This window comes from Hibiscus syriacus, unplaced genomic scaffold, assembly GCF_006381635.1.
Source record: "Hibiscus syriacus cultivar Baekdansim isolate YM2019G1 unplaced genomic scaffold, ASM638163v2 tig00111780_pilon, whole genome shotgun sequence".
Lineage (NCBI taxonomy): Eukaryota > Viridiplantae > Streptophyta > Magnoliopsida > Malvales > Malvaceae > Hibiscus > Hibiscus syriacus.
In genome coordinates this window covers 316,092-335,514 of record NW_024063177.1, presented here as the reverse complement: position 1 = coordinate 335,514, position 19,423 = coordinate 316,092, and the positions used below count along the sequence as shown (strand labels likewise).

The 19,423-nt window shown below is 35.3% G+C and overlaps 2 protein-coding genes and 1 long non-coding RNA gene across 3 annotated transcripts; all 3 read left to right on the top strand.

Moving 5' to 3' along the window:
• The first annotated feature begins 1,120 nt into the window (after positions 1 to 1,120).
• Positions 1,121 to 4,978, top strand: LOC120170522 (ABC transporter B family member 25-like). Its single transcript, XM_039178458.1, has 17 exons — positions 1,121 to 1,231; positions 1,398 to 1,466; positions 1,548 to 1,583; positions 1,669 to 1,743; positions 1,821 to 1,945; positions 2,048 to 2,147; positions 2,225 to 2,396; positions 2,488 to 2,606; positions 2,691 to 2,801; positions 2,880 to 3,024; positions 3,158 to 3,290; positions 3,421 to 3,496; positions 3,598 to 3,663; positions 3,773 to 3,880; positions 4,059 to 4,166; positions 4,247 to 4,444; positions 4,745 to 4,978. The coding sequence occupies exons 1-17, from the start codon at positions 1,193 to 1,195 to the stop codon at positions 4,946 to 4,948; spliced, it is 1,884 nt and encodes a 627-aa protein (XP_039034389.1). The 5' UTR covers positions 1,121 to 1,192; the 3' UTR covers positions 4,949 to 4,978.
• A 5,858-nt stretch (positions 4,979 to 10,836) lies between these two features.
• LOC120170498 (zinc finger CCCH domain-containing protein 55-like) lies at positions 10,837 to 16,958 on the top strand. Its single transcript, XM_039178444.1, has 8 exons — positions 10,837 to 11,171; positions 11,488 to 11,610; positions 12,006 to 12,240; positions 12,577 to 12,780; positions 12,986 to 13,450; positions 13,602 to 13,664; positions 13,695 to 15,999; positions 16,651 to 16,958. Exons 5-8 carry the CDS (start codon positions 13,251 to 13,253, stop codon positions 16,678 to 16,680), a joined length of 2,598 nt encoding a protein of 865 aa, XP_039034375.1. The 5' UTR covers positions 10,837 to 11,171; positions 11,488 to 11,610; positions 12,006 to 12,240; positions 12,577 to 12,780; positions 12,986 to 13,250; the 3' UTR covers positions 16,681 to 16,958.
• A 988-nt stretch (positions 16,959 to 17,946) lies between these two features.
• LOC120170500 lies at positions 17,947 to 19,423 on the top strand. Its single transcript, XR_005520770.1, has 3 exons — positions 17,947 to 18,820; positions 18,907 to 18,988; positions 19,139 to 19,423. It is a non-coding gene; the product is annotated as an uncharacterized LOC120170500 (long non-coding RNA).

Below are 19,423 nucleotides of genomic sequence, written 5' to 3'. Positions count from 1 at the left end.
CCTAGAGGGGTTTGCTGTGGACCGTCCAACGGTCAAGATACTTGGCGGTTGGATGAGAGTTTGAGAGATTAGGGTTTATACAAACCCTAATCCATACTGGTTTGGGCAGCTGGGTCACTTGGGTCACGTGGGATTTGGGTCATTGCTGTTGGGCCTATAAATGTAAAATACAACCCAAATTAATAAAAATATATATATTTATTATATCTGTTGGGCCTATAAATGTAAAATACAACCCAAATTAATAAAAAAATATATATTTATTATATAATATAGTTTATAAATAAAAATATAGTATATAATATCAGTAGTCAAAATTCAGTATCTTCAGACAATCACCAAATTTTTAACGAAAAATGATGAACTTAGAGCATATGAATAGTTATGTGCCATTTTGTAATTTTCCATAGTTGTGGAACTCAACAAAACAACACCCTATAGTTGAGGGATCATTTTATAACTTTTAATAACCGGATGACTAAACAAAGTAACGTTAGATAGTCAAGGTATCATTTATATATTTTACCTTAAATTTATAGATTTAAATATAAATTTTCTAAATAATTAAAAGAACTTTATGATAATTGAGTGTCATGAAATTCAGTGAGATGACATTAATTCAACAAACGTGACATGTTAACAACCTTACGTAATGGACAAAGAAGACGGACTTGGGTCGTCTTCGTCAATATGAACAGATGCAGGGCAGCAGTGCACATGTCAAATTCGTTGAATTCAACTGGTAACATAAATGTCGGAAAGCAACTCAACCATTACGTGGGTGATCACGAACCCATGGATGGCCCGTTAATTCAAGTGGACTCAAAACTCTCCGTCTCTCACAGGGGATGGTTCGAGGGGTTCGGGACATCTTCCTTTAAAAATTTCAAATGATCATATATTTAGATAAAATTAGATCGAAAACGGCAGTTAATGTATTTTTCCCATAAAAATTTCAAATTATATTATAGTCTCTGTATATATACAGACACGTAAGGAGATGGGAGAGCCACACACAAACGGGAGTCAATCATGAAATGAAAATCTAAAAGCTTCTTCCACTCACCTCTTTCAGCTTCACAGGTTTTCCATTCACACGGGAGTCGATATCAACCTTGTTCTACGTGATAAATATAATCACTGCATCTGTCTTTGCTCCGTTTCAACTTTTCTCATTCACAGTTTTTCTGGGATGCGTTTCGATAAAGCTGGTAGAGCTCCTTTCGCAAGAGTAAGTTCCTTCTCCATATGTTACTGGTGTTTAGGGTTTATTATGTACGTATTGTTCATGAGTACGTAGAATGTAGATATGATCCTTAAAACATATTCGTATCCGACATTCACACTCGAAAGCTCGATGTTACATATTATCTAACTATGATTTCATCCATACATAGGGGAAGGTGAAGAGGAATAAGAACGCGGATTATAGTTTGACAGACCTTGAGCATGGCGATGCAATTCCGGTAAAGTCGAATTTCTTTTTTCTTTTTAATGTTCATATGAGATTCTATGTTAATGGCTGATGATTTCTTTGAAACTCTCAGGCTGCAGATGCCAGTTTCAGCAGAGTGCTTTTACTTGTAAGTGGATGAAATTCGGCATTGTTATCATGTAATGGCATAAACATGGAAAATTTTGGAATTTTAACATTGTACCATATGACAGGCAAAGCCTGACGCAGGGAAACTCATATTAGCAACAATTGCTCTCTTGCTTGCTTCCACTTCAACCATACTGATTGTATGTATCGTTTCTGTATTTCTTACCGTTTCTCTCGATTTTATGGATATACGAAAAGAGATGGTTCATTTCTGCAGCCAAAGTTTGGAGGGAAGATAATCGATATTGTCTCCGGTGATATCACAGCACCGGAACAGAAGGCTAAAGCATTAGCTGCAGTTAGGAACACCGTACTTGAAATTTTTCTGATTGTTATAGCCGGGTATAAACAGTATCTACTTTTATGACATTTATATTTTTCAGTCCAACAGCATGTAGAGGGTTCATCGTGTTTTATTTTTTTACTTTTGTTTTCTGATTTCAGTTCGGTGTTCACTGCGCTGCGAACGTGGCTGTTTTCCGCTGCCAGCGAAAGGGTCGTTGCCCGATTGAGAAAGAACTTGTTTAGTCATCTTGTTAACCAGGTAAAAACACCTACTAATTTAATGTGAAAGATTTCAATCATATGAACTATTGTTACAACGGTTGATGAGTTTTGCAGGAAATAGCCTTCTTCGATATCACTAGGACAGGCGAACTTTTGAGCAGGCTATCGGAAGATACACAGATCATAAAGAATGCTGCAACTACCAGTCTCTCCGAGGCCTTACGAAACTTGTCGACGGCAGTCATTGGACTCGGTTTCATGTTTGCAACATCGTGGAAACTAACATGTAAATAGTTAGTTTTAATCCTCAAAGCAGTGTTTTGAAGTGTTTATTTAGAATAGATCCAATGTAATCTTACCTTGTTTATATGTTCTAGTGCTGGCATTGGCTGTCGTTCCTTTAATTTCTGTCGCTGTTCATCGATTTGGTCGCTACGTTCGTAAACTTTCACACAAGACTCAAGCCGCAGCTGCAGCAGCCGCTTCGATTGCTGAGGTTTGTCTTGTGTTATAAAATGCAGTATGGAGTACATCTATGTTTGTTAAAAATCAGATGCAAAGTTTTTGAATTGTTGTTTAGGAATCATTCGGAGCAATTCGAACGATGAGATCTTTTGCACAAGAAGAGCATGAAATATCTCGCTACTCTCTGAAAGTAGATGACACACTGAATCTTGGACTTAAACAAGCAGTAAGTTCCCATGTGTTATTCAATCCCTCTTTTTCCCCCGACTGATTCAGCAAATAATCTCATCTCTGATTGCAACAGAAAGTGGTCGGTTTCTTCTTCGGAGGCCTAAATGCTGCATCGACATTGTCGGTTATTGCCGTAGTTATATACGGAGCTAATTTGACAATCAAAGGTTCAATGACCCCCGGTGCTCTAACGTCCTTCATTCTTTATAGTCTCACGGGTATGCCCCTTGTTGCCTATATTGATGTACATTAATGCATGTGTGAGTATATACACATTTCATCGCCAAGTTTGCCGTCTGGTGTGCTGGTTTCCTACTTTCATTAATATGTTTCGGCTATTCGCACTTGCAGTCGGAACTTCTGTGTCCGGACTTTCAGGGTTTTACACTGTTGCAATGAAAGCTTCAGGAGCTAGCAGGCGTGTCTTTCAGCTTCTGGATCGAGCCTCATCGATGCCGAAATCAGGAGATAAGTGTCCATTGGGGTTAGTTCATTCTTTCTTAATGATTCTTTTTTATGAGCATGTTACAGAAATCAATGGTGGATTATCAGCTTCCATCATGGATGGTGTAAATGAGCGCTAAAAGTAACAAAGCGGCATTGTTTTATTTCAGTGATCAAGATGGAGAAGTCGAGTTGGACGATGTCTGGTTCGCCTATCCGTCCCGTCCTAATCATATAGTACTCAAGGTATTCATCTGTTCATACTTGGTTATCGTTTCGAGAACGTATTATCCCGATATAAACGGTCTTCCGGTCAGTATTACCTGATCCATTGGTGTTTTTTTCAGGGAATAACACTTAAACTGCAGCCAGGATCAAAAGTGGCTCTGGTTGGCCCCAGTGGTGGAGGAAAAGTATTACCTTTATCCGAAACTTTTACATTGTTTAAAAACATTTCTAGCTTGTTTTCGAACACCATTGTTGCAGAACATTATACCACCTGTTTTACCGTGTCTGCTGCAGAGCACGATAGCGAGCTTGATCGAAAGGTTTTATGATCCAATGAAGGGAAAGATTCTATTGAATGGGGTTCCTTTGGTAGAAATATCACATGAATATCTTCACAGAAAGGTAGTCTTGATCTTGCTAACTTCTAAAGTCAATCCAAAAACATAAAATTTTCAACAATGTCATTGATTTGGGATCATTGAGAGTCATATCGCAATATCATGTTCCGGTATGTGTTGGATATGAATGCCGAACATGTTCGTACCTCAATTTTTGACTATCTGGATTCTTTGATGTTCAGATCAGCATAGTAAGCCAGGAACCAGTCCTTTTCAACTGCACGATAGAGGAAAACATAGCTTATGGATGCCAAGGCCAAGCTGATATTAATGATATCGAAAATGCAGCAGTAAGCCTTTTTTGCATCTTCAAGACTACAGGAACCGCTATGCCAGCGTCCATTGACATTTAAATGTTGAGAAATTGCAGAAAATGGCCAATGCTCATGAATTCATATCGAAATTTCCGGACAAATATCAGACTTGTGTCGGAGAGCGCGGAGTACGGCTTTCGGGAGGACAGAAGCAGAGGGTAGCGATAGCGAGAGCGTTGCTGATGAATCCGAAGATTCTCCTACTGGATGAAGCCACAAGTGCCCTGGATGCCGAAAGCGAATACCTTGTGCAGGTAAGAATACTGCATTATCTGGATCCATATCTTATTCATTAAAGAAACCATGTTCTTAAATTGTGTATCCATAATTCTCGAATTCTCTCCTCGTACCTTATCACATTATTTGAATCGGAATCGGAATCTTATACATTTAAGAAACTGTAGTCTATAACCTGTTTAGTCCATAAATCTCAAGTTCTCTCCTTTACATAAATTGCCTTGATGCCATGGGTTCTCACATCATTTTGATCCAATCTTATGTGTTATTAACTTCCATATACAATAATTTTTGGAGTTGTGTCGTATTTCGTGCAGGATGCCATGGATTCTCTGATGAGAGGAAGAACTGCATTAGTGATAGCTCATAGGTTATCAACGGTCCAAAGTGCAGACACAGTGGCAGTTATTTCTGATGGACGGATTGTTGAAAGGGGCAATCATGAACAACTTCTTAGCCGAAATGGCGTTTACACTGCATTGGTTCGGAGACAATTACAAGCACCAAAAACAAACTTGTGATAAAATTAAATATTCTTATGTTGACTCGAATTTTGTAAAGATTTTATTTATAATTGGAAAATTGTAAGCGAATCATATCCCTATATAACATCGAACATGAATATTTTAAAAAAAAACGAAGAATGGAAAATAAAAACCTATTGTTCCATCTCTGTTCTTGTCTTGCCATGAGTTTCCATAAATGTGTGTGGTGGTAGTTTAATGAAATGTTGAGAACGGATAATCTTATTGGAAAAAGGGAGCTCATTTCCAACAATTTTAATTAGGGTTGTTGAAGGTTGGTATTTCTTGGAAGAAAATAATTGAACCTTCTCATTCATTCATGCTCATTGGCAATTTTATGTTAACTTTTATTGTTTTATGGTTTAACGATATTAGATTTACTAATTTAGATAGAACATTATAGATGTCCATTTACAAGGAGATTCTCCCGATCCACTTGAAATTTAGGGTAAATTACAATGAAGATCAATTTTATTTGGATTTTTTTCTTGTTTTGATCATTGAACTATGAAAGCGACATTTTGGTCATTTGAATTCACTTGAAAGAAAAAACTTCTTGCTTTCGTTTTATTTCGTTTTTCCTCAACAAAAAACTTTTGTTCTTTAATTGAATCCTAAATAAACATCGCTTCCTCAGTCACCACTATGATGCGATTATTGTCGTTGATCTCTTTTGTTGATCGAAAACTATCAACAATCTCGTTTTATTCTCTTCTTTCTTTTTTACGAGTTCATATTTTCAAGAAAACCTCTTCAAATATTTTGGATATAACCTCAAATCTCTATGCATTTCGAGCTCTAATCCACCTTTAGCACATATAGATCTTCATTGAATGAAAATATATTATTCCTTTCTATCTTTCTCATTTTTCCACCATTCTAATTGATTGTCCGATATTGAAATGCTAAGGATTGAAAATAGGGATTGGATTTGAAGAAAATCTCTCAAAGGATCGTTCTATTTCTACTTATCACATTTCATTATCATCATCTCTTTTATTTTTGAATCGGATTTTATTAGTATTTGTAGCGACCAAATTTTTTGAATTAAAATTCGTATGTGTCATTGGATTGTTGATGGATTAATAGATTAGAGTAATTGGGTTCATTGAAACAAGTTTGAGTTTAATTAAATAAGAATCAAGCTAAATTGAGTTTGAACACGAGATTTTGAACTAATCCATTTTGAAGGATTTTGGAGAGATTTATTTTGTTCTAATCATTTAATTAGGAATGGCAACGGGGCGGGTTCGGGGTGGGTTTTTGTAACATCCGCATTACCGGGTTAGTGACCAAATTGTAAAGTTTCAGAATTTGGTGACTAAAGTAGGATAATGGAATAGTTCAATGACTTCTTGGAAATATGATGAAGGTTATTCAGTAATTATTAAAGGAAATAAAGGGTAAAATGGTCATTTGATCATTTAAGAAAAAAAAAGGGAATTATATACACGTGGAGAGGGAGAGAATTCTCCAGAATTCTTTTCTCCTTTCTTCTTCTTCTTCACGTGGAAGCCAAGAGCAAAGGTAAGTTTGATTTAACTTATGATTTCTTGAAAGTTTTAAGTTGGATTTGAGTCTTTGAGGGTTATATAAGCTTAAAACACCAAAGAGATAGAATTAGAAAGGAATTTCTATTAAGGGTTTATAAATGAAATTTTGTTATAGAAAGGTTTTTGAAGTTCTAAAGTTGGATTTGACTTGTCATCAGCTTAATTAAGAAGTATTAAGTGTTAGAATTGGATTTAGAACATATAGAAAATTTGGTATGATTCTTGAATCTCATAAAGAAGATAGGATTTTGAGGTTAAAGATGATTTACATGGATATAAGTTGGTTTAAGTTATAGTAGTTGAGTTTAAGGTCAAAATAGGGGCTTAAAATAGAAGAATTAAGGGAAGAGTTGATGATTTACGTGCTAAAATGTCAGTTCTGGGCAATGTGCATCGATGCACATTCATTGTGCACCGATGCATAGATGATAAATACCAGAAATTTGTTTAAGGTGCATCGATGCACATGCAGTGCATCGATGCATGAATTTAAATAGAAAACATCGAATAGGATTTATGCATCGATGCATAAGGAGTGCATCGATGCATCCCCATTAAATACAAACATCGAATAGGATTTATGCATCGATGCATGGTGTAGTGCATCGATGCATACCTTCATTAAAAGATGAAATTGGCTTTTCTTTGAGACTAAGGAGTGATAGTTTCGAATATATCAATCAGTATACTGATAAGTATTAATGTATTATTATGTAGATATAGAATGAAAGCTTGTTCCGGAACAAACTAAGGATTAGGATTGATTCAAACAACGAGGCCCAGGTGAGTGCATATTCAATAGTATATGATGTGCGATGGGAATAAGAATTGCGATGAGTCTATTTCCTGAAGTCTTACACATGAATGCATGATTAAAGGCATGAATTGAATATGCATGTATGTATGCTTGATTATATGGATTGATCTGTTCTTTTATGTGTTAGGTGAGAAAGTATAAGTAATTACATAAGAAAGGTTATGAATTATATGAGATATAAACTATGTGATCATAGTAAACTATAATATTATTATATGATAAGTGAAATAAGCTGGATAATATTGATCTATAGGATGAAGTGAGAATAGTACACTAACTAGGAGATTTGAACATAAATGATAAGATGAACATATAAGATAAGCTAGATGGGAAAGATTCATATGTTTAAATAAAACTATAACACAGGGGTTGTATGATAGAAATTTATGAAGTTATATGAGAAGATTATAGGAGTTATATGAAATTGAATTAAGTAAACAGATTAGATATATATATATATATATATATATATATATATATATATATATTATATATATATATAAAGAAATAATAGAAGTGAGATGTGTTTTAAGTCTGCCCTAGATGAATATGAATATGAATTATAAGAGTGCTATATGATTTATATTAGGATAAATCTTGAGAATATACATTTATATAGATGGATATGAAATGAAATGAGTATATAAATACATAATTATGTGATAAAATGGTGGATTACCTGAACATGATATATATATATATATATATATATATATATATATATATATATATATATATATATATATATATATATATATATGTCTAAGAGAAGGCATAAGATTAAGATATAAGCATGTGACTATAAGTATATGTGTGCTCTAAGTGATAGACTTATAGGTATTTCTATTATAATGTTACATAATATGTTATGTATGTTAAATGAATTATGTGATGGTATAAGAAATGATATGAAATATATATGTGAAAACAAGTATATGTTATGAGATAAGACCTATGACTATAAGCTACGTGAAAGTGTTCTAGGTGTTTCGATATATTATATGAAGTATATGATCTTATGTGAACAAGATATGATAAGTATGTTTACATGAATAAAGGTGATTGGGTGAGAAATGATAGAAATTATATGAAAACATGACATATGTGACATGTGAATTATATGGAAATGATCTACGTGTAAGTGAACTACGTGACTATGTGATAATATGAAAAGAAGCTACGTGATACGTGATATGTGAAAGTGAATTATAAGTTTATGTGAATATCTGAAATGAAATAAATGATAACGCCCATGTTATGTGTCATGAGAGCTAGGGGTATAGTTGGCATGCCAAGAGTCGAGGGTCTACGCGGTCCTTCGGGATATATATATATATTCTTTGGAACATGTGTGAAGTCTGGTGAGACACATATATGATCCCTAGAATATGTATATGATTCTTAAGGAATTCTATGTGGTCCTTATGGACATCATTATATGGCACTACGGTGCAATTCTACGCGGTCCTTCGGGATATATATATATTCTGTGGAACATGTGTGAAGTCTTGAAAGACACATACTTGATCCATAGCATATGTATATGATTCTTAAGGAATTCTATGTGGTCCTTATGGACATTATTATATGGCACTACGATGCAATTCTACGCGGCACTTCGGTGCAATTATACGAGCTGTGGTGACAGCATTAGTGCACAACCTCTATAGACTCACATATCGATAGTTCTCACATATGTACATGGGCTAATCCAGAGATATGAACAAATATAAGTTAGTGGTATGATAAATGCTATAGAAATGATATGATGTTGTGTGTGTATAGTGTTTGATTGAAAAAGTATGTGATTATATGATAAACTGTTAATGATGAATTATGTGTATGTATGTATTTACTGCAATTAATCTGATATGATTTTATACGATAGGAAAAATGCATGGAATTGCTATAACATGATAGAACAGAACATGCATGTATCGATATATGTTTTAAAGTGCATTATAAGTTGTTATGCCTCACTAAGTCTTCGACTTAGCGTGTGATTGTTTCACACGTAGGTTTCGAGAAGAGTAAAGAGTGATGCGGAGCAAGACAGGTCAGTTTTCCTTACCAAAAGATCATATCAGAAATATTTGACAAAGTATGTATTTGGTTATGTATAAAGTGTTGGCATGTAATAAGTCATTAAGTACGAGCACTCTGATAAAGTCTGTATTTTGTTTTAAATAAAGTTTTAAATTTCCCGGGATTTTTCTTAAGAGTCAAGGTTTGAAAAGTCAATGTGACACTTCGGACTCGTATCCGGGTCGGATACGGGTTGGGGGTGTTACAGTTTTGCTCCCTCCGTCTCCGCCCCGTTCCCCGTCAGGTTTTTTATCGGGGTGCCCCGTCGGAGATTTTTTTTACCTTGTCCCCGAACCCGACCCAAAATATTATACCCGAACCCGAACCTGACCCTGAGAAAAAACTAGGGTTTAGTGTTTATGATTTAGGATTACATCGAGAAATTTATCAATAAATCAATCAATTTTTACTTTAATAATTATAAAAGCTAGTGTTTAGGTTTAGAGGTTTAATGTTTAATGTTTAATGTTTAGGGTTTGTATTATATAATTAATATAAAAATATAAAATATTATATATATAAGTAATATAAAAAATATAAAACATTATATATGTATAATTAATAAAAAATAAAAAATATTATATATATAATTAATATAAAATATATAAAATATTATATATATATATATATATATATATATATAATCGGGTCGGGATACCTTACCCAAAACTCGAACCCGAAAAAATCTTCGAATTTTACCTCGATACCTGATCCGATATTATGCAAACCCGACCCAACCTGAATTTAGTCGGATTTCAGGTTTTCCCGTCGGATTCGGGTCGTTTTGTCATTCCTACATTTAATCGATGCATGAGTTTTTTTCTATAATTTTTGTTTATTTAAAGAGGTTGATAACCTTTAAGAGTGGTTAAAGGGGTCGACGGTAATAGATGTTAGAGTTTAGGTTAGAAGAAGTTATTTTTGGTGGCGAGATCAAATTGATATTTCATTTAAAGTTTAATGTTAAATTAAAAATTAATTATTTTTATTAACGTGTTATATCATCAACCTAATGGAAGTTGACGATTCAATGAGTAAAATATAATAAATCAATAACATAAGTAATCAAAACGTTGATTATTAAAATTTGATGATAAAAAATAAGAAGAAATTCAAATAAAAATTACATTTAATATAGTTTAACGAGTACGAATTAAATAACTTTATTGATTAAAGGAATAATTTTTATCTTTTGAGATTTTAAATTTAAACACGATGTTCATAAAGTAATTGATCTTTTATAATTAAATAATTAAAAATATTTTAAAAATATATTATATTATAATCGTTCGAACTAATAAAAAATTATAATTAAATCGAACTCTAATACTAATATAGTAATGTATTCCACCAATTTTATTACCATTTTAAATCATCCCCTCCTCGCAAAATAAAAACAAATCCCTTTTTTAACCTAACACCCCCGTCATATTTTTCTAAAAAATTAACGCTGCCGTCATCTCACACCCCCGCTCAACGCGACCCTCGCCGGCGTCTGTTCATCGATCGGAGCCAAAAAACCGTGGCGTCTATCCTTTAGATTTTTCTAGAAAGTTATCAAATATTACAAAACTAACATCTAAAGTTCGAGCCTCTCTGCTCAGGATCTACGCCGTCGAAGTTTGGAGGATGTTTGTTTCGAAATATATTCAAGGAATGCTTCCACCGTTCGGATCTTGAAGATATCGCCCGGAAGTCTCCAAACCCGAAATCCTATTGGGTGAAGCGAGGCATAAATCCCAGCAAATTCAGGAAGCCTATTCGGGTAAGTAAGTAGTCGTGTCTGAGACCTTTTATCATCCAATGTTCCAATTTAATGAATTTTCCTTATTGGTTATGTTTTGTTGCAAATTTTCTTGGTTTTATTTCCTGTTTGCTTGTGTTGGTAGTTTTGGACCAGAAAGAACTAACAAAATCCTAAAGGGAGATTAACAAGTGCATGAAGAGATAATTACGATTTTGAACCAGCTTTTAAGAGTTACAAATGCTCAGTTCCGAATCTTAAATTTAGCTTATATTGGAGGTGGTATTCAAATTAGAAGAGTAGCTTTATTTACAAATATTTTCTTATTGGTTTTCAGGCAATCTATACACTAAAGCTTGGAGCTTATTGCTAAGTCGTTTAAGACCATCAAAGTATTGGTGTCTTCTTCTTCTGAAGGGTTTTCAACTAATGGACTTGCTTCCATTGCTGGTTGTTGCAAGTGAGTTTAATAAATTCTTTTCATTTCTTCTTATTGGGTATTTTTTGTTTAGTAATTAACAATGAGCAATAGTATATGGCACTGCTTTGGCTTGGATAGTGACACAGTTCTTGTCAGTTACTTGTATGTATCCTTATATATATTGATTGATTGGATAGTAACCAGTAGGCTGGATGGTTTACAGCTTAGAATCATCTATTGTGTGCTGTAATGTTTGCTATATTTCTGTTAATGTGTAACATCCAGTTTTCCAGCACACAGACTTGAAAAAGAGTTCCCATCAATATTTATTGATTAATTTCCTTTGAACATTTATGATTAAGTAAATATTTTTCTACAATTATATATAGGCGTAGGAATTTAGTACTTTTTGGGTCTGAACTCTGAATTCTCAGGTAGACTGGGCTCCAGAACTCCATAGTAAATTTGTACAGCCTGGAAGTGAGGATGCTATAGCACATGACTTTTTCCAGTGGATGAAAAACAGAAGTATTTTGACCTGTAAATCAAATGAATGGCAAGAAGATTCATCTTTACGGCCTCCAGAAAACATGTCTTTCAAGCAACCCTACCCTTTGGTGATTGCAGCTGCATCTCATTCGCCTGGTGATTCTGACATGGAGATGGAAGGTTGGCATTTTTACTATGGTTATGCTTCATCATGTTTACAATATTTTTATCTTCGGCGTATTAAAGTTAAATCTTTTAAGTTCATATAGAAAGATTGTCCGTTCACATGTTATGAGCTCCAAAAGAAACAGTACTGATCTTTTTGGGATAGACGTCCTTTGAACTTTGTAATGATCATTGTAAACTCAACAGAGAAGAAATTGTATTTTATTATGTATATTACTTTTATCTTATGAACTGTACTTTTACGTGTATTTTCTAAGTATCTGTTTATTGTTGCATGCTGATCTTTTTATATATATATTTTTTTTGTATATTCTGGTTGGTGATTTCAAGATGATATCACCCAAATTGATGAAGACCAGGGAATAAGCCATTCACCCAAAGGCCTGAAAAGTCGGAGTGATATCAACAACGTGCTTAATGTAGACGAGCAGTTATACTGTCACCCAGAGCAAATATCGGCAGATGGCAATGCAAACAAGGACATTTTATCTGAAAAAGAATCAGATGTTGGTTATTCAAGATTGGTTAAAGAAGGTCAGTTAATATCTATTTGTTATTTAATTTTTTAGGACCTCTTGTTTCTTGCTTTATCAATGTTTATAGCTGATAGCTCCAGAATGCAGTTATTACGTAGTTCTGTAGTGTCCCAGAATGCTCATTGACATGCCTTTATTTCTTGTAATTTTCTCTAATCTGGTGTATGTTTGGCAAGTTTAAGAGTTTTTTCCTTGTGAAACAGGTCCTGAAGTTATAGCCAAGGCTGACCAAATGGCAATCGGGGCATCTGTTCCGAAACTAACTCAGTCAAGTCAGTTGTACCTACTAAACAACCTCCTCTCACAAGTTTGGAGAAATCAAATACTTCTGGTCAACTTGCAAAAAGTGGCTGTTCATTCAGCCTTATCCAAGACTGTGGTTCTGATGACAACTCTGAAAATGTTGAGGTTGGTTCTAATGTTGACAGTGATAAGTTACAAAAGGAACCTAGGCTAGAGGATGAAAATATGACTCTTGGTTTTCAACATAAATTGGACAAATTTGGGCGTTTGGTTCGTGATGGTGCTAGTGATAGCGACTCAGATGATTCTTGCTATATTGGGAGGTATATAAGTGGGGGACCTCGAAGCAGAAATCAGAGCCATTCACCTCTAGATAGAAGGCGAAGTCCACAGAGGAGAAGGAAGAAGCACAGTCTATCACGCAGGTTGTTTGTTTGTTGGTTTTTGGTTTGGAGCTTGTCTTATTTTTAATTGATCTTATAAGAAATTTGATTTCTTAAGAATGTTGTATTCCTTATGTTGCAATTCTTGTTTATGATCTTTGGAAAATTTTAAGTTTCTTTCTTCTCGTTTTAGTTGGTCTCCCAGAAATCGGAGAAGCAGGAGCAAGTCTCCCAGAAATCGGAGAAGCAGGAGCAGGTCTCCCAGAAATCGGAGATGCAGGAGCAGGTCTCCCAGAAATCGGAGATGCAGGAGCAGGTCTCCCAGAAATCGGAGGAGCAGGAGCAGATCTCCCAGAAATCGGAGAAGCAGGAGCAGATCTCCCAGTTTTAAGCATACTAAAGAATTCAGGGGTGAAAATAAGAGACGGGTGAAGGGACAGATGCCATTCTGTTTTGACTTCCTTAGAGGCAAGTGCTACCGTGGAGTGTCTTGTCGTTATCTGCACCATGATTCTGGCAAGAGTTATGAATCAAGGTGGCAAAGGAGCAAACTACAGCTTCTGGAGTTGCCTCATGCTTCTAGGACTAATAATGCTCGTGAAGAGATCAAGCAGAGCTCTGAGAAAAGAGAAGATTCTGGTGATGAATCCAATGAGTATCATATGGTTAAATCCGATAGATCTAGAGACATCCCGGCCTCTTCATTTGAAACACACCTGTTAGAAAACAAGCAGGAAACGCGTAATCCTGTCAGTTATGAGAATTGTCAAGAAGCAGCTGCAGAATCTCAACACCTGTCAACTATTGATAGCTCATCAGTTGGCAATATGGGCTCACTGGAGTCATGCGGTAATGCTTCTCGGGAAGTACTTACTTCTTTCTCCAGTCCTTTAGAACCAGTGTGTCAAAATGCAAGTTGCCAACCTCAACAATCAGATAACTCAACCATGTCTGATTCTTTACCATGTAAACCATCAACATCTCCATTAAATAGGCTGCCAGAGAGTAATATTCATCCACATGCAATGGAGCTCCGTAACCATCCTTGCCATATATCCTCCCCTTCCGTCTTATGCTCACATGGTAAAGATAATCCACATATGAAAGAGCAGCAAATTTCATCTTCTATGTTCCAATCGTCTGGGGAAAGCTTTCCTTCTAACATGTTACCTATCCAAGAGTCTTACTTTGCTCCACCTTTAATTTCCTTACCTCCAGCTTCAGTTCCACCTCTGCCACCACCACTGGACTCAACTGTAACACCCAGTGTACATTCACATTTTCGGCAGAGTTACTTTCCTCTGAGGAATGATTTTGGTTCCCAGATTATTCCTAGACCTTACCTTACTGAATTGCATGCATGTTCTCAAGCTGATGGGCTTCAACAGCGAGCCTATCCTCCAATTCAGGATGTTAATCAACCTATCTTGCAGGCTTCTTTGCCTATTTGTAACCTGCCTGGAGCTCCTAGTATGTTGAGAGATGATGGCTCAACACAAACTCCAATGCGGAACATTATTGCTTCAAATTCCTTTTCCCAGGGCAACACTCATCCTTATACTCTGCCCTGTTCACAACAGTTGATGGGAAGCAAAATGCAACCATTTCCCTCTGAGAGTTTGCCGCCAGGTGGACTTTCTTACTCATCTTCATATATTTATCCCTACGCTCAGCAGCAACCACCACACAGTTCAGACCACCCTATGATTGATAGTATTTATAATCTTGGTGGAAAGACGAATTCTTCGATGACAGTTCCACCAAATATTGGGGACACATCATCCCACCGAGTTGACATTGGAGGATCTAGTAGTTCAATTCATAATCCAAATGTATCTACTCTTGTTCAGCCATTGAATATCAAACACAGTTCTGGTATTCTCTGGCAAGAAAAAGATGTAGCCTACAATAGGATTCCTTTCAGTTTGGCTCATCATCCAGTTCGTGGGAGAGGTATTGGATCCCAACAAACGACCTTGTCACCCAATTCTTCCAGGAACTTTGGGCAAAATTTTCTTAGAACAGATGGTGACCAATATGATCCACTTTTTGATAGCATTGAGCCATCTTCAAGTTTGTCGGGAAAAAATAATTGTATTCAAAAGTTGGAAGTAACAGGTGACTCTGATATTTTATTGGGGCTTAGTGGGTCCAACGAACCATTGAATATGGGGGAAAGCCAGAGGAAAGATGCTGCAGCTGCTGCTTCTGTGGATTCTTCAGGCAATAAGGAATTTGGTGAGACTGCTGATGGTAAAGTTAGTGCCGTTGAGAGTGGAAGCCCGAGTAATCCTGATGAGGTTATCATGGCTACTAGTGAGGTTGAGATTGACCAGATAAAGTCTCCAGGGAAGAGCAAAGATTCCAAATCAATGAAGCATTTCAAGGTTGCTCTTGCACATTTTGTGAAGGAGCTTTTAAAACCATCATGGCAACAAGGTAATATGAGCAAGGAGGCATTTAAGACTATTGTGAAGAAGACCGTTGATAAAGTATCAGGAGCTATGAAGAGCCACCATATTCCCAAATCTAGTGCAAAGATTGATCGTTACATTGAGTTATCTCAGCAGAAATTGACGAAACTTGTTACGGTAAGTTCTTTTTTCCCCTTCCTTGCAGTAATTAGCTATTAACGTAGCAGTGATGTCAATTTAGAGGATGTTATTCTGCCATTTTGTTTCATCATTTTGGTATGTTTCATTTTTGTTTCATTATGGAATAAGTATTTTGCAATAGAGAGCACGTAGTAATGTTTTATGAAAACTACACCCTTTAGTGATCACCGATCCTTTCCATCAGACTTCAGTCTTGATAATGACTTCTCACATGCCATCTTTGGATGTGGCATAATTCTAAAGTGAAAAGATTGCCATTAGGATTGGATACCATGCCTTACAATAAGCTATGCAGCTGTTTTTAGCATTCAAACCCCCTAAAATATTCGCTTCTTTTGAACAGTAAATAATATGAAAGGAAAAGTCAGAAGCCCAATGAACCAATCCCCTTTTCCCCAGCTGGTTCTGTCTGAGCAGGATCTGTGTATTGGGTTCGGCCAAATTTTATCTACGGTTTATTGGACAGTTATCAGTTCAATGAACTAAGCTTTTGCTTTTCTTTCGTGAAGTTCCATAAAGCTTAATCTATTGGTTGAAAGATTGATTTGGAGTCTGCCTTACATTTTTGTTGGTGATGATAATTTAAATTTCAATTTGGTAACATTATTTCCTGTTCATGTTTTGCAGGGTTATGTTGACAAGTATGTTAACGTCTGAGATGGCATCGATGCCGATCCCTAACACTTTTATCAACGGTTGAGTTTTTCTTTTGTTGAAGTGTAAGATGGCATCCATGTTGATTCCTATTAGAACAGGTAAGTTTTTTCTTTCTGTTGTACCTGGAAGTTGAGGACTATGTTCCTGTGCCATTGAAGCTTTTGCAAGTTAGTAATTCAATTTTGTAGCAGTGGGTTGTGGGGAAAAGTTGAGAAATTTTCGAGTTGGTGGTAAAAACTCGATTTGTATAGTTTGTAATGTTAGGATAAGGGAGGAGTTAACGTTATGAAAATTGGCTCGAAAGTCGGATGTGAGTGTTACGTATGGGTATATGAATATGCATCTCACACGGGTGCATAAAAAAAATGAAGAGTCGGAGTAACATAGAAATGTAATGTTCACATGAATATGATTAATATCTTGTCTTTCAAACTAAGAAAATAGTGAAATTGCTACTTACCGGTACTTCCTCTGCATATCTCCAATCCTTTGCATTTGATTTGTCATGTGTATATGTAACTAATTTTCTTTTGTGCAAAAGGAAAAGTAATTTTTGGTAAATCATTCAGTGTTTAAATGATGTTATACAAATTATTTTATACAAATTGATAAGTTTTTAAAAAAAAATATAATTTATACACTTTAAATAAGTATTGATATATTATAAATATTTACACTGATTTTTCAACTATACATAACTTGAAATTTGAGGGGGAGAAATTTAAACCGGTGTGTGAATAGACATTGATGAACATTGTGACTAAAATCAAGAGATAATCAACATCATCAAAATAGATGATGAAATTTACAATACCACTTGCAATTAAACAAAAAAATAATTCTCACCAGCTTTGAATAAAACGGCTCTCATGATGGATTGTTAAAATTTTGAGCTTACATAAAGCTAAAGGTGCTATGTTAATAAAATTTTGTTTGACTGGTATGAAATAAATCTCTTTATATATCAAATGATAACCTTAAATTTTATATAAAATTTTTAAAATAATTAATTAATTTTTCTTTAAATAAAATACATCATATATCATTAAATTATATTTAAATAATTATTTTGGTTACTAATTTTATTAAATATTATAAAATTTATCAAATTGCTATAAAATGATCATTAGGATGTTATAATAATTAAAATATTTTGATAAATTTAACGATTATTTTATAACATTTAAGTGTAGATAAGTGACAGTTGAAGTACTTTAGTCTCTTTTTTTCTTTTACAAATCCGGCGTGGGCCAGTGTTAGGAAACCCTCCATCGCAGTAACGGCTGCTAAACATTTTGAGATTCTTCTTCAAAACATCTCCCCCTTTTTCTACTTTTTGAAAAAAAATCCTTTGATTATCTTATCTTATATTTGTTGGTGTTTGTTGAATTAAAGCAGGAGCAACCTTCGAACGAGGAAACACGTGTCAGACGTGAAAAATGTTACACACCCATCGATTTCCGATGTTAAATCGAGTCGTTTTGAGAAGAAGCTGAAGAAACAGAGGATGGAACCGGATATCGAGAGCGGGAATGCTGAGAAAGAAACTTGTTTAGAAACAGACTCGTTAAGTGAAGACGTTGGTTTAGGAACCGATCAGTCGAGTGATTCGCGTTGGAAGGAAAAGAGGAATGACATTTCCTCTGTTGATGAAAAGCAAAGCGATTCTCTCGTTGAATCAGAAGCCATCTCATTAATGAAGGATACACGTTCGGAAAGAGATCAAGTGTACGGACCCCGAAGAGTCCATTGAATGAACAATCGGCTCTTTTAGTTGACAATTTAGATAAGGAACATACAACGGGTTCTGAAAATGGGTCCATTGGAGTACCGGTCGGGCAAGCTCCTGTACAGGTTTCAGAGGTAGCATTGGGCAACAGCACAGCTGTTGCAAAAGATGATGGTACACCAACAGCTAATGTATCTCCTTCGAACTTGGCTGTCGCTACAGATGATGCTACTCCAAGAGCTAATGTTAAAGAGAACAATTTCTCACTAACGTTGCACACTTCATTTCAACGAAATTGTATAAGGCGTCCCAAGAAAAAGCTTCTTGTTCTTGATTTGAATGGAATTCTTGTAGATGTTGTTCAAATACCATGTAAACTCGAGCCACATGCCATAGTAAATGGGAAAGGAGGTAATTTACGGTAATTAAAATAGATCTGAAATTTCTGTTTGCCTTCCATTAACCTAACTTTAACCACGGTCCATTCTTTTTACCAGTTTTCAGGAGACTTTTCTGTGACGAATTTCTCGACTTTTGCTTTAGGACATTTAACGTCGGAATCTGGTCATCAAGAGTTCAGTATGCTCCTGCCTTTGCTTGATAATTGTCTTCTATGGTTAACTGTTTTTCTTTGAGCATTGCTAAGTTAGATAAGTGCACCATAGAATGCAGCATTCCGTCATGAATGACATTATGCCTTGACCATGTTGCTATTAATTGTTGTTGCAGTAAAATGTGATGGGAGTGCTTGATCTTCTTATGAAAAAAAACAGAGAGGTGAACTGGTTTTCTGTTATGTAAGCAACATTCCCTGTCTTATTCAACTATTGCTAATAAATGGGGTAATTGCCAAAGTTTTGATTAGCTAATTAGGGATCATATCATTTCCTTGTCTTTTTAGTCTATATGGCCTTCAATCAATGAACTACACTTGCATGATTTGTTAATCAAGTAAGGTGGTTTTATCTTTTGGTAATTTTCGTTCTGTTGATATTTTGTAACTGGTAAGAATTA

Bases quoted from the DNA above. Each gene is read 5' to 3' on its own strand.
- LOC120170522 (XM_039178458.1), top strand. From the start codon at position 1,193: ATGCGTTTCGATAAAGCTGGTAGAGCTCCTTTCGCAAGA. The intron at 1,744-1,820 runs GTATGTATCGTT...TCATTTCTGCAG, and splicing joins CCACTTCAACCATACTGATT to CCAAAGTTTGGAGGGAAGAT. The intron at 1,946-2,047 runs GTATAAACAGTA...TTCTGATTTCAG, and splicing joins TTTCTGATTGTTATAGCCGG to TTCGGTGTTCACTGCGCTGC.
- LOC120170498 (XM_039178444.1), top strand. From the start codon at position 13,251: ATGACTCTTGGTTTTCAACATAAATTGGACAAATTTGGGCGTTTGGTT. The intron at 13,451-13,601 runs GTTGTTTGTTTG...TTCTCGTTTTAG, and splicing joins AAGCACAGTCTATCACGCAG to TTGGTCTCCCAGAAATCGGA. The intron at 16,000-16,650 runs GTAAGTTCTTTT...CATGTTTTGCAG, and splicing joins AATTGACGAAACTTGTTACG to GGTTATGTTGACAAGTATGT.